At 37.4% G+C, this 14084-nt stretch overlaps 1 protein-coding gene across 1 annotated transcript in view; it reads right to left on the reverse strand.

Moving 5' to 3' along the window:
* Positions 1 to 12725: 12725 nt before the first annotated feature.
* The window catches only part of LOC124471902 (contactin-4), a 39194-nt gene continuing 37835 nt past the window's right edge, over positions 12726 to 14084 (reverse strand). Inside the window, exon 23 of the mRNA XM_047026565.1 lies at positions 12726 to 14020. Within this exon, the coding sequence (XP_046882521.1) occupies positions 13932 to 14020 (89 nt within the window). The 3' untranslated portion in view covers positions 12726 to 13931. The remainder of the gene's footprint in view (positions 14021 to 14084) is intronic.

Consider the following 14084-nt stretch of genomic DNA (forward strand, 5'->3'; position numbering starts at 1 on the left):
CGTTCTCTCCCTCATCTTATCGCCTTACTGCTACGGGCAGCAGGTGCTGTCAACCTAGTTTCCGCTCTCCAGTGTTAGACATCATTTTCAGGTAGGTGTCCATTTCTGTTGGATATCAGTTAGAGCCTACAGCGCAGCTATATTAATACAATTTGGATACGACTCCACAAGGCTAGATGTCCAAAGTTGATGGTCCATGTTATCATATTTGACCTTAGTTAACCTCGTCCTTTTAATTACTGTATGGTGTGTTACTCCAACACATTACAACATTTATTACAAAATAAAGGAAGTTATTCTCTATCTCACTCCAAGATTTTAAATATTGTCTTGTTTTTTTGCAGACGTTTCTGACTGTAATATAGACATGTCAAAGAAATGACATTAAAACATTTTTTTGTGATATGAGCGGGTAGAGCATCGGTCTAGTAATGTGAAGGTTGCCAGTTTGATTCCCGCCCGGTGTACATGACGTTGTGTCCTTGGGCAAGGCACTTCACCCCTACTTGGCTCGGGGACAATGTCCCTGTACTTACTGTAAGTCGCTCTGGATAAGAGCATCTCCTAAATGACTATATTTAAATGTAATGTAAGTCACTGCAAAACCAAGCAATAATTGTATTTATGTGAGTTTTTGGGGTTAGTAATATCAACAAGTACAGCAATATAACAAGTATGTCTTGTACAACAATGGAACCTTAAATATGCATGAATAAAAGAGGCTCTCTGGAACATATGCTCATCTCTCCCAACAGGTACCAATTGCTTGATACCATCTGCACTCTAACTGTTGAACTTACCTGTGGTGTTATTGTATTTCATTTCTGATTCAATCTGGAACACAGATGGATGATAATTCCAAATCCCATGTTTCTACAATTTATGTGCACACATGGTTGAACTTTATGCTTTTAGGTATTCCTTTGGGTTTTTCAAACCAAAGAAGATATACTGTTTTAACTTTCACTGTGCAGCGGATTCGTCATACTATTCATATATATCCCATGTGTGCATTGTGTTACTATTGTACTGAATGGATCCGTAAGATGGAGGAATATTTATTGCGAAAAAAGGAGTGCAGCATTTAATTCACTAAAGTGTTCTGATTCTTTATAAAAAACACATAAAAGTCGGTGCTATTTAGAAGATGGGATTCAGTTTTGATTGTACTGAATGAACATTGTGCTAATGTGAGTGTATAAGACAATAGAGTCTACAAGATTCATTTCACCTGATAATACAAATTTTGAATGGATTCAGTTGGTTCAACGCAGGAATATGAGGGCAACAAACTTCATAAATGTTGTTTTTGTGTACAGACAGAATCTACATTTTTCTTTTTTTACTGAGATTCAATGAACTGCTGCAGACAAGACATCTTTCACCTGGTTCCATGTAGGTTAAATTACCTGTGTATCTGCTGTGTGGAGATAGGCTCTTATCTCACATTGAATATGTTGGCAGGAAGCAACGTGGGCCTAGGCAGCTGGTGTCCAATGGCGTGGTGAATCTTGAAGCCAGTGGCTCACTGCACCACTGGCAATCCCCCATGGACTACAGTGTCTATGTACCTCACCAGAATTTTGGTCTACTGCTGGTCATGGCTTGCTCCACAAAGGTTTAGGCAGTCTTCCGTTCCAGGGAAAATCAACATCATTATCATTCATACTACATATCAAAATAGTATAATTGTGAGAATTAGACACTCATGAATATTGCATTCAATAATACACTTTAGCATATTTTCCAATGATGCTACGCACTGTATCATTTATCTAATTCATAATCACAACACAACATACCAAATAAACCACATCAAATGTACATACTTTTATCATCAATGGGAACTTTTGATTGAATTAGAACCTCCGTCTCTCTTAGAAGAAAAAAAAAGTCAACTGAAACCATTAGGAAGGTCAATAGCAATCTACTGCCTTGTGCTTATTGATTGGCATTCTATCTAGAGGGAAATTGCTCCTTGATAAAAATTAATCTGGTGAAGATGTAAGACTCTAACTTAATTAATAAGATGTCTGGAATTGATTTTGACAGACATCAGACATTGCTATTAAAATAACCCTTGTTGAGAGCATATGAAGTTTGAAAGATTAAATCGTGTCAGATAAGCGTGAGGGAAACTGCAATATCCTATTCATCCTCAATGATTTGTACTTTACATGTAACACTGTCACAGCACACTGAACAGAGTGTTTGGTATAGTTCCTCAGTTCTTCATTTTTACTAGTTATTTCATGAAGGACAAACATTATTAAGAGAACACATAGACTGTTTTGACTGTAACTAAAACCAGTGAATCTAAGCTTGCAGATAAATACACACATACTCACAATCCTTTTGTGAGTTAAGATCATTGTTAACATAATTTTTCTTTTAAAAGAGTAGATAGAAAAAAACCACTACGTGTCATAAGATATTGACATTAAAAATAAAACATAATGGTTAGGTTGATAAATGAAATTACTGTAACTATAAACATAGAAAATTGTAAATATCATATGAAATGACATACCCTTTTTGCTTTACATAATAGTCTTGAATTAACTCTTAGTGCCTAGTCAAGAAAGTTCTAAAACATTATTGTCCTAGTTATAGCAAGAACTGTTGAAAAATTAGGTAGAGTTAAAAGATTGTGCAGTAAGATGCAGTATTCTCAATATGATTTTTATGTAGATTATGACATATTAATTATGGGTACCTTAATTGTTATACAGGCAAACAATGTAGAGCAGACATCATTCTTGTTGGATCATAACCAGTTACTACTGATCTCAATATGAGGAATGAAGAAGAATTCATCTTGCTTGCATTACCTGCATTTGTCCTTAAATAAGGTTGCGGCAACTGAACAGTCACATGTCACAGATATCTTGCCACACTTCCTAAAACAGTAGTGGGGTTAATAACAGGTCAATGCCACAGTGACATGTTCTGGCTGAACTGTAGATTGCCTATGAGATTAGCACAAGGCGACAGGGCCATGATGGAGGCCTTGTCAGGGCAGACGCGGGGATTCATAATGATGATCCTAACGATAGACTGAGAGACAGTCAATGAACCAGAGCCTGTCAGAGAAACACCACAGGAGCGGCTCAATGCAAGAGCTGCTTCTCTGTTTCATCACTGAAAATGATAAGATAAGACTTTGTCTCAGATAGTAAATAAATACTTTAAGTGGTGATAGTATGATCTTGTTCAGCTTGTAGCACTTTCTTGATTCATTCAAGAAAGAGCAACATCACACCCAATCCATAGAGGGTAATTTATGGTGCTTCATGGCTGTGGTTCATGGTCTAGATTCAAAGTTTTAAATAAGCTGTCAGCATTGTTGCCATTTATTGTATTCAACTTTGATATTTTGAATATGCTACAATATATTGTCAATCCAGTATGGATACGATACCTACTACAATTGCCAGGAGAAGGTATCACATTCTCCTTTCTTTTATATTTTCAAGACATGTTAGTCATTCATTTCTGTCTGGCCTGTGAAACTGCACCCTGGGTTTACATAGGATTTGTCTAGCTTTTCTTTCTACTGTGCCAAACTGAAAGAAAGCATCTCAGGAGATAGATGTGACATTCAAATGCAGTATCCTGTTCGTCTCTCTCTCATTATGGCTTGTGCAAGTCAGCTCCCACCTGGTGAACTCTTTTCTTCTCTCACTTAATCAGGTCTCTTGAGAGTGGTGCTATTGTATGGACATCATTAGAGCCTCTACACTGACAGATACTGATGTCTTTGGGTGAAGCCAAGTGACATATTCAAGATGATAGTAATATCACCCCAAGTAAAGATTAAAGTCAAACAATGCAGAGATATGGTACTTTTTGACTGTATGCTTTACTGAATACTATATGGGCTCTTGAACAGATATCCTTTTAGACCTCTGAAGTGGTGTGAGATTCCACAGAGGCACCATCACAGTTGTTTGAGTTATTGACTGAGTTTAAACTAAAGTGCTCTTGTTCCCTATTTATATCACAATGATGTATTTTAACTACAAAACGTATATAGTTTCCTTTTTTATGGTTTTATAGAATGACGATCTCTCGATGTCTTGAATGCATGCTGTGGTCTTTAAGTGGTTTAATGCCATAACACAAATCCAAATGCCAAAATCTTATATTTACCCAGAATTCTGTAATCATTGTTTGTGGTTTATGGAGATAACACTTCCAAGAGCGCTGCGACGAAGAGCGTTGTGTGGACGCTGGTAATCGTCGGTAATCGTCGATGATCGGCGGAGAACTCTGGTCCATAAAAAAAGTTTGGAACATGCACAAAGGTTCTCACGGAGACCAGCGTTCTTCAACGTTTCATTTCAAACGCTGGACACGCGGAAAAACGTTTGTGAAACATTTGACTAACGTTGCACACGTCTGGCTATCATTAGTCAGTCGTTACCCTAGCGTTACTTGGTTGTTATTAATCGTTTGCTTTCGTTACACGTCGTCACGATCCAGTGACACGTTATCACTTGCAAATAGTTTTCAGGGGTGTCTTACTTGGTCGCTGTTACATGTTCCTCATGCGTCAGTCCCACGCTAGTCATTAGTCATACGCCAGATGTGTCCACCTCGCCCCAGAATGCTCGAAATCGAACGATTTGAACTTTCAGAAAACGTTGACCATAACGTTATGGTGTAACGGGGCATTAAGCAGAGAAAGAAAAAGCAAATATGTGGAATTCCATGTTTTTAAATCATTGCAAACAAAGGGACGAGGGTGCACAAATCTATCTGGATGTAAATAATGCAATGTTTTGAGCACTCATGCCAAGTTGCTTTGCGTTGTCTTGTCCTAAGAATTTCAGTGCCCAGTCTGACGTTGAGTTGTTCTGTGCATCTGACAATAACAGACTTGAACTCGAAGAAGACCATGTAGGGTTTTTTTTCAAATGGTGAAACTGGAACACTAAAACATGCACCTAATAATGTGTTTCAAATGTGCTGCTCTGTAGAAGAGTGTGTGTGTGTGTGTGTGTGTATGCAGGTCTACTGTCTGTCTGTGTATGCATGAGAGCACGGAGCTGAAGGGCAAGCTGGAGTGTAAGTAATCCTAACGATAGTGAACCACATCTGATGAACCACATAGACGTCTCATCTACATTGCCTGAAAAATTTCAACAACAGAACTGCAAAGGCAAGTCTTAAGTTTAAAACAAAGGTTAAACTCCATTGTGTTCTTAGTTAATGCGTTTTAGATTGATCTCCCTGGAGCCATCTCTACATACAGCAGGTGTGGCACCAAGGGTGAAGCTGGCATAGGCAGCCGTATCTGTCTCCCAAAGCACAAAAATGTGCACCACCAGCAGATTCATGCTGCACTTGATCACACAAACACACAAACATTTCAGACAGGGTCTCAAGGTGATATCAGATTTGATAAGTATTGATTGACCCAAGTAATTTTCACCACTCATACTGTACATCAAGAATCTTTGACACCCCTGTTATTTGTTTGAGATAAGGTTATCCATCATGGTCATCCATCAGTATACAATGTGGGTGCAAAAAACCTGGAGTTTCCTTAATAATGTCTTCTTCTTTTTATAAGTCTTTTGACATACAAACTTGTTAAACAATGCAAATACATGGCATAAAAAGAAAAGAAAATCCAACCTGTGGCATGGTTTTCCATTTAGAGCAGGTATTCTGAAGATGGCCTCTGGCCTCAGGTAACAACATCAACACTGTCCAGCATCCAGCTTAATTCTTATGATGCCATGTGTTGCCTTTCCTCCCCCACCCCCCGTTTTGACATGTACTGCACAAAACATGTAAACCCACAGACTGCTTCTCCAATGGGACTACCCTTTCCATATTTATATCCAGTGACGAGTCTATGTAGTCTGCTACGCCTTTGAGCAAGAGATTTCCCTGGCCTCACACAAACGCACTGCCAGCCCTTAAACATTCCAGTCATGGTTCAGCAAGGTGCCTGCTGTCAATTTTATTTATAAACCTCCCTGCCCTAGTCTTTCATTCAGACAGGCGCTCCCCAACCCCCATCCACTTCCCATACAGAGCCATACATAGACGGTAGCAGTCACCACCCACAACACATCCTCAGAGGTAAAGGGTAAACATAGCTCAAACCAAGCTTAATGCAATCACAGTGCAAAGAAACACACATCAGCAATAACATAGGAAAATGCAAGACACTGTGCTAAGGTCCATAAAAATGACACAATACATCCCAAAAGCCCACTGCATGAGATTCATACATTCTTTCAGTGAGCCATGCTCTAGAAATTACCTCCTGTTTCTATTGGTCCTTCTTCACCACTCATGCAACAGACACTCAGGCTGTGAGGGCTTGATGGTTCCCCAGGCACGAGTCACAGTCTCTGACAATAGGCTCTGATAGTCACAAGCAAAAATGATGGTTCCCTGTATGATAGTGTCGACAGAGAAACCCTGATAAAACAGTTGCCCTGAAGAATGCCAGAGGAGCACTCACACACTTTTGGGTTACACTGACATAATAAGGACAATTGTATGTATCAGATATTAATTCACACATCCCAAGAAATATTGAGAAACATTCTGATATTTAGAAGTTAATGTTATTTTATTATATATTAGTCCTGCATAAAATAACCCAATTGTTTAATCTATTAATTGAGGACCACTGGGACCACACTAGAGATGTTGCATTGCAGCACAGTGTACTGTACATCCGTTTGAAACAATGTGTTGCCTGGGTCGGTGGATTGAGCTGTGATGCTTTAAGGGGACTGCTGCTGTTGTTGATACTGTCACTACCCACAAGCAGCTGCCATGATATCCGATCAGTGGTTTAAGCAAAAATCTTGTTGAGAAAGAAGGCATAGAAAGAATGTCCTATTTCTCACTAGTTACTGTAGGGGTGTCAACACAAAACCACAGCCTTCAAGCTTATTGATACATAATGGTTAAGGTTCTGAATCCTGGGTTTGACTCCATCCTGGGCCATTTGCTGCATGTCCTCCCCTCTCACTCTTCACTACATATTCTGTCCCTCTCAATACTGTCAATGTCACAATAAAGCAGAAATAATGGAAAAAACACATCTTGAAAAACAAGAGGAAGAATCAAGAACAGGCTGTGAAAACCTATCATGGCTGTGTATCTGTGTGATGTCTGGGTTCCAGGCTCAGACCAACTCATCCTGCTGACAGGTCTGAAGTACTGAAAACCCTGGAAGATGCACATGAACTGACCTACTCTGAGTTGGGACTCTGCTTTGGGTACTGCTTGGTGTTCCTGTAAACTATTTCAAAAAATAAATTGGACTACTTTTCTACAGAGACATTGCTGGCATCACAAATCCAATTTTAGCCAACCCTTCTTTCTGATTTGTCACTGGACCGCAGATTGTATTTCCTTGAACAAAACAGCCGTGACTTGGTTGGATGTGTTTGCTCAGTGATGCTTCAACAACATTTACCGCCTTCCCACACGACTGCTCTCCTTTAACCTGGAGAAAGATTGTCATACAAAACTGGCTCTTACTGTAAACCAACATGTTAGCGATTGTTGTAATGGTGTCACACAAGGATTGCTTATTTTATGATGCCAAGTACATTCAAATACCAATGGAATAAAAGTCTACAGCAGTGGTACTGTTCATAAAATATGATTCAGACAATCTCTCAAATAATTGCCTATCAATGCCCCAGTGTCTTTGCATGTCAATTAGAAATGAAAGACCATTTATATCTCTGTGCTGCTTTTTCTGTCCTATTTCCAGGGAAGTCAGGAAGTGCAGTCATGTAGCAAAAGTCATGCAGTTCTCTGTATGTGTGATGATGAGACTAATCCAGAACTATTCAATCAAATCAAACTTTTCGGTCAAGCCATTTTTCAGTGTCACATTTCTTTATGTTTGATCCATGAGGTGAGCATGTCCCATTGGCATCATCTATCATCATCAAGTCAGGCAACAGGGCTCCCCTGACCACTGAGCTGTCTCTCCTCAGGAGACGTATGACTCTGAGGAACATCTGTCAATCACTTATATAGAGGTCTCACTGCTTTTCCAACCTCAATTAACCAACAAGAAATGTAAAAATGTAACACATTCTGACACATATTCAAAAACTGTCATCTGTTTGCAGGCACCTTTCACAGTAACTCAAACACACCTTCATACCCCCAAAACAAACATACACACACTGCAGATTGTCAAAAGATGTAATGAATATGCTTGAACAATAAATGGTCTATGGTTTCCATCATTTCTTCTTCTAAAGTGAGGCAGAACAAGACATGCAACAGATTTGAGGATGTTTGCGGTCACCAAGGGTTGAACACTACTCAGACACTGAGGATGAAACATTAATTGAGGTCATAGCACTGGGGCGTACAGTCCATTAGACACCATTTTCTTGAGAACAAGACTTGCCCGCAGGAGAGGAGAAGAAATTGGAACAAATGAGCCCACTTTTCAGTAGAGAGTTAACCATGATTTGAGAAAACTGGGAACATTTTTTAACCCAGATTTGTGTTTACGTGCTGTGTGCGTACCATTCCCCTCTTGCCAGCATGAATTGTTGCCAAGTTGCAAAAAAAGGTATCACTAGTCTCTTGGTGGATTGCACTCAATTACTCAATAATCTCTTAGGAGTAACAGACTGTCTAGGATGTGGCTATAATTAGACAATAACTGAAACAATCCTACCTGCATTAATAAATACATACTGTGACAAAAGCATTTTGTCAAGGCTAATATTCAATTATAGGATCTAGTAACTGTACAGTAACTGACTATAAAGACACGTTTTCTATAGGGACTTGGGAAGGAGTACATACGTTTTGACAGTTTCTTCACAAGTGTTTTCACAAAATATTTTGAAGTAAGAAAATGTTTCCATGTTTATTAATTGTGACAGAAGAATTAAACAGAGAGTAGCTATCGTGCAATTCATTTCTAAATGTTATCTCAGTCTATGGTTTGTCTTGGGGGACATTCCTTAAATTTAGGGACAGATACAGTAACAAACCTTCTGTACTTTCCCCCATACATTTGGTGTTAAGGTGATAATTCATTTTTCATCTCTCACAATGAACTAACGCTAGAAAGTGCAAAAGGCAGGTTACTTTAAATGACAAGACATACATCCTCATGTGCCTTAATCAATAATTTACAGTGAAGTGAATACTCCTGATCGACATGGCCGTGTGCAAAGACCCTGGGGTATTATAGGGTTGTTGGTGTCAGCGCACTAATGGGCTGAAATGCAAGAGGACATTTGACAGGGAAGAAAAGATAAGGAACCATTATCACCCTCCCAGACTGCTTCAGGGACTTAACCATATTGGAAGAAGAAAAACAAATATACAAATACTTTAAAATATAAAACATATTGATTTTGTAAATGTATGACTTACAAAAGCTCATCACATTCACAACAAAAATGTATTATACATAAACAATCAGAAGTAAAATGTTTCTTTATAAATCAAAGTATGAGCAGGCATGTTTTAATTTCTGTCACCCCCTTGGTCAATCACCATGCCCTCGTTTGAATTTGTTACATGCTGTAACAAGTATACACAAAACCACTCAAATGTCATGTTTGAGAGCATACTGTCAATAACCCACAATAGAATACTGCAATTCATTCTGATAGGTTAACCCACAATGTTGTTTCTTCCTATCCTAATTTCTCTTGGGAAATGTATGACTTGAAGGTAAAATGAAAGGCTCATGCTCTGTCTGGTTTAAGCTAAAAATGTGAAAACTAGCTAATGCAAGCAGAAAAACAGCAACCAACATGTCCATGTCTGCAGTATCCTAAATCATTTATAGCACCTGTGCTGTCAATACTCCATGTGTCCTACACTGCAAGGGACTGCAAATAAAAATACTGTCCCTTTCTTCACAGTTCTTTTCATTCAGCTTTTTATTTTTTATTTTTTTCATTTTATTTATTTTATTTTATCACACTATGATACTCTGAGCAGTAGTTATTTCATAATAAAAACATGTATTTGATCTGCACATACTACTATTGATCTGTACAGTATCTATCTAGGAATGGAACAATGTTGGCTTGTGATAAATTACTTTTCTGACCAAAAAGGTTTTGTGACATTTCTAAGATCAGGTATTCGTTACAATCTACAACCACCTGACAATCTGTCAGTCAAAAAGTGTCTCTGAAACACATGTTGTTAACATTCTGTCACCATTGACTTTAAGGGCTCCTTTCATGCCAGTGTCTACAGAGGCTTAAAAAAAACTATTGTAAAGCAAGGGTTAAAAACAGACACTATGAAACTAAGACATTTTGTTAGACACCTACAGGTCACCCTGTAGAATGAGAAAGATGACTTCAATATTTATCAGTCCAAGCGCTCAGCAGTGGTGTTCCACAGTAGATTTCTTCCATGTGAATCTGGGGAGAGAGCTGTTCAGGCTGTCAGTCGTCCTGTGGTGCTTGGAGAAGGCTCATAGTCTTTTTAATTCTCACCCAATCTTCTGTCCATCACACTACTTTATCCCTACTTTGGAGCTCAGATCAGGTCCACACACTGTCACTTTCTGACATGTCTCAGAGCCTACACCTCTGAAAAAAAGGAATATATACAGTAGTGCCATTGTAACCTCCCCAGCTAGATTCAATAAATACTCTAGAAGACAATTGCATTCTAGAAAATAAATGCATTTTAAAAATACGATGCGCTTTTTGTATACGTAACATAAAACCCGATGATAATTTTAACATTGTGAACATTTCTAAAACTCTTCAAAAATCTGTCAGTAGATTCATATGCACTTGTTACTGTAATAGTTGGCTGTTGTGTTATCATGCTGTAGGTAAAGGATTAATTTCCTACTTAAATAATCCTGTCCAAGATTTTATTAACGTTCCATGAACATGGAAATAGTTACAATCTGTGAGTCAGGTTTACATTTTCAGTTGTGTAAATCTGTTAAAAGTATACTTTTAGATTTCAACATTTTCTATCAGTTGACCTCACAATAAAATATATGTTGGATGCATAACAAGAATTAAAATAAGGATTAAAACTATAGTTGTTCCAGCTTCTCTATCTATTCCCCCATAAACTGCAGATATGTATGTGCATGTTTACATTACATTACAATAGCACTCAAACCGAAACCATAATATAACATCTGATATTAGATATGACTGTTATTTGCACTCATCTTGGTTTAGCATATTTTAATTACTGCAAATGTCAAGCTAGGCCCTGGAAGTGATCCCAACAGGCTCAGCTCTAAATAGTCTGATTTCAGGAGGCCAATAACATAATGTTTGGAGCATGATATTTGACGTCTTCAAGAGAGAGCAGAATACTAAACCCCAATTTATCAGTAATGTATGATAACATCTCTCAATTATTCGTTTGATTATATTCATATTTTTTTTTCAGCATTCTTTGAATTCAAATACATGCTACAGTACAGCTAAGCATAGCAGATAAGCATATCGGAGGGTACTGTACAAACCCCAGGAGAATCAATTCTGTCAGTGCACTCCTCCAATTTTAGACTCTCCATACTATTTGTGTGACATTTGATCACATGTATGAAGACACAAACTCACACATGTTAAGGCATGCTTTTGATGTACTGTATGATGTACAGTACAACATATATGTACCATTGGAAGACTTCCTACACATACTCAAGAGTATGTTACCATGTTTCAAGGTGACATTTTCTCTTTTAGTAATAATCCTTTTTACTAAGATTATGTGCAGTATCTGCCATAACTCTCCGTTAAGAGACCTTCTCTGTATCAGCACAGAACTTTGAGGATTCACTGCAACTTGCAGCGCAAAATGCTCAAGGTGCTTCTTTTCAGATTAACAACAGCATAAACTCAGATTTGACTATCTCCAGTCACTTTTTTTCCTGTGATTTTCTTAATACATTGAAGCAGTTGCAATGCTTAATTTCTTGGTTAGTGGACAGGAAAGTGACAGAATTAGAATCAGATTTTTTAAATCCTAAAATACAGAGCATCCGGAAAGTATTCACAGCACTTAACTTTTTCCACATTTTGTTATGTTACAGCCTTAGTCCCAAAATGAATTCAATGTCATGAATTGGTTAAAGTGAAGGATATACATATTTATGTACATGTGATAAAAAAAAAAGTTTTAATAGATTTCCAAAAAAAAAAACGTTAACGTTTTCCACGTTAGCATTATGTGTGTAGAATATTGTGGGAAAAAATGCTATAACATAACAACGTGGAAAAGTGAAGCGCTGTGAATACTAAAAATATAATAATCCGGATGCACTGTACAATTGTAAATCCATACTATGTATTATCATCTATGTCATGTTTTAGTTGATTATTGTCCAAAACAGATACACATTTTTTAAACGTTAACTAGTTACAATCTGGAAACATAAGCATTATAAATCCAAATAGCTTTCAGTTTTTCCTTTGGTGTGCATACTTTAGTTATAGCTATCCTCAAATTCATGTCCATATTCAAACTCTTACCTGTCAGAAAATCTGACGTGATTAATCTGACATGAGTATGAAAAAAACACAAACTTCACAGTGGTGGAGCACAATCTTCATTTCATGCCCTGCCAGTTTTATGTTCTGGGTCCACATTTTACTTGTCATTATGCCAGCTTCATCACTACGATACACAGTCAATGATCCACAATGCAAATTGAAAGAACATTTTCAACATGAAATTTTATTTAGTTGCAATTACGTCTCACAGAGATTGTTGTATGTCAATACAATAGTATTTAGTAATGTAAGCAACAGCTATGAGTAAAATTAAATATTTTCAGAAGTACACATAAACACAAAACAATAGACAAATAAATGGAAACAAAGGATCCATATGAGGTACATCTCCAGGTACACAAGGATTTGAACGAATGCTCTTAGTAATAGTAACACAATTAAGGCCACTGTGTCCTGTACCCAAAGAGGGATATTGTGTGACACCATGTTGACCATAACTATTCTTAATAGCTGACACTGTAGCATGCAAAAAATGGACCATTCATAAACTAAAGCAATGTCTCTAAAATTACAGTTTTCTGCTACTTGATGATAACTGTATCAAACATGCCCTGGGATGTGAAATTGCCCAACCTTTTTTTTTTTACAATGCACTAACCTTGCACTAAATCCCTGTACTGTCTGCAGACATCTAAAGAGCATCCTCATTGTAATAGAAACATTTGTTACACTATGGATTTTCCTCACAAAAAAGAACGTCACGAGGCACAAATGGGTGAGGTTAGAGTCATACTGCATTTAAAAAAATGTATTCTTAATATTGCAAAGATAATACATTAAAAAAGAAGATCTGAAGATAGTTCATATGAAGGTAACAAAGTGGGTTCCTTCTGTACTTTGACATGTATGGGTAATGTTTAATGATTAGAAATTATGACTGATTACATTCTAGGAAGGGAATGTGAAAATCGAAATGTTGCCACTGTCTCGTCATTTTAGGAGCTTTTTGTACAATGTTACTGTATAAAGTTACTGACATTAATGTTTATTTTTGCACTATACAACCACATATGACTTGCCCCAGACCAGATTCATTGTGTGACATTTAAGTTACAAATGAAGAACACTGCTGTTGTAGGTTAGTGTGACCGTTCCGGCTGTAAGAGACTATATGTTTTAAATTGTTTGCATTCAATATTGCTGTTAACATTCTGCATGTGAAAGATCTTCCCATTTTGCATCATTCGTATAGATTAAAATGCTTCACAGGTTAAACATTTAAAGTATTCTACATTGTAAGGCAACCCAGGTTTATTTAATAACTTCACAACCTGTTGATGACATGTTCTTAAGATGTGAAAACATTGCATGAATAAAAAATCTATAAAAGTATCTTATTCCGGATCTTAATGAGCATTTGTAGTAAATACCTACTGTACAGTTATTGAAGGCATTTTATGGAGTAAATATAAACAACAAGTACATGAAACATAACTGCACCAGTCGTTCTGGATCCTGGCAGAAATTACCTTTAGAGTTCAGACCTGTGAGACAGGAAAATAAAGATATCAATGAATTGACATAACATTGGCAAAACATACTTATCAA

Source organism: Hypomesus transpacificus, chromosome 9, assembly GCF_021917145.1.
Source record: "Hypomesus transpacificus isolate Combined female chromosome 9, fHypTra1, whole genome shotgun sequence".
In the NCBI taxonomy this organism is placed as follows: Eukaryota; Metazoa; Chordata; class Actinopteri; order Osmeriformes; family Osmeridae; genus Hypomesus; species Hypomesus transpacificus.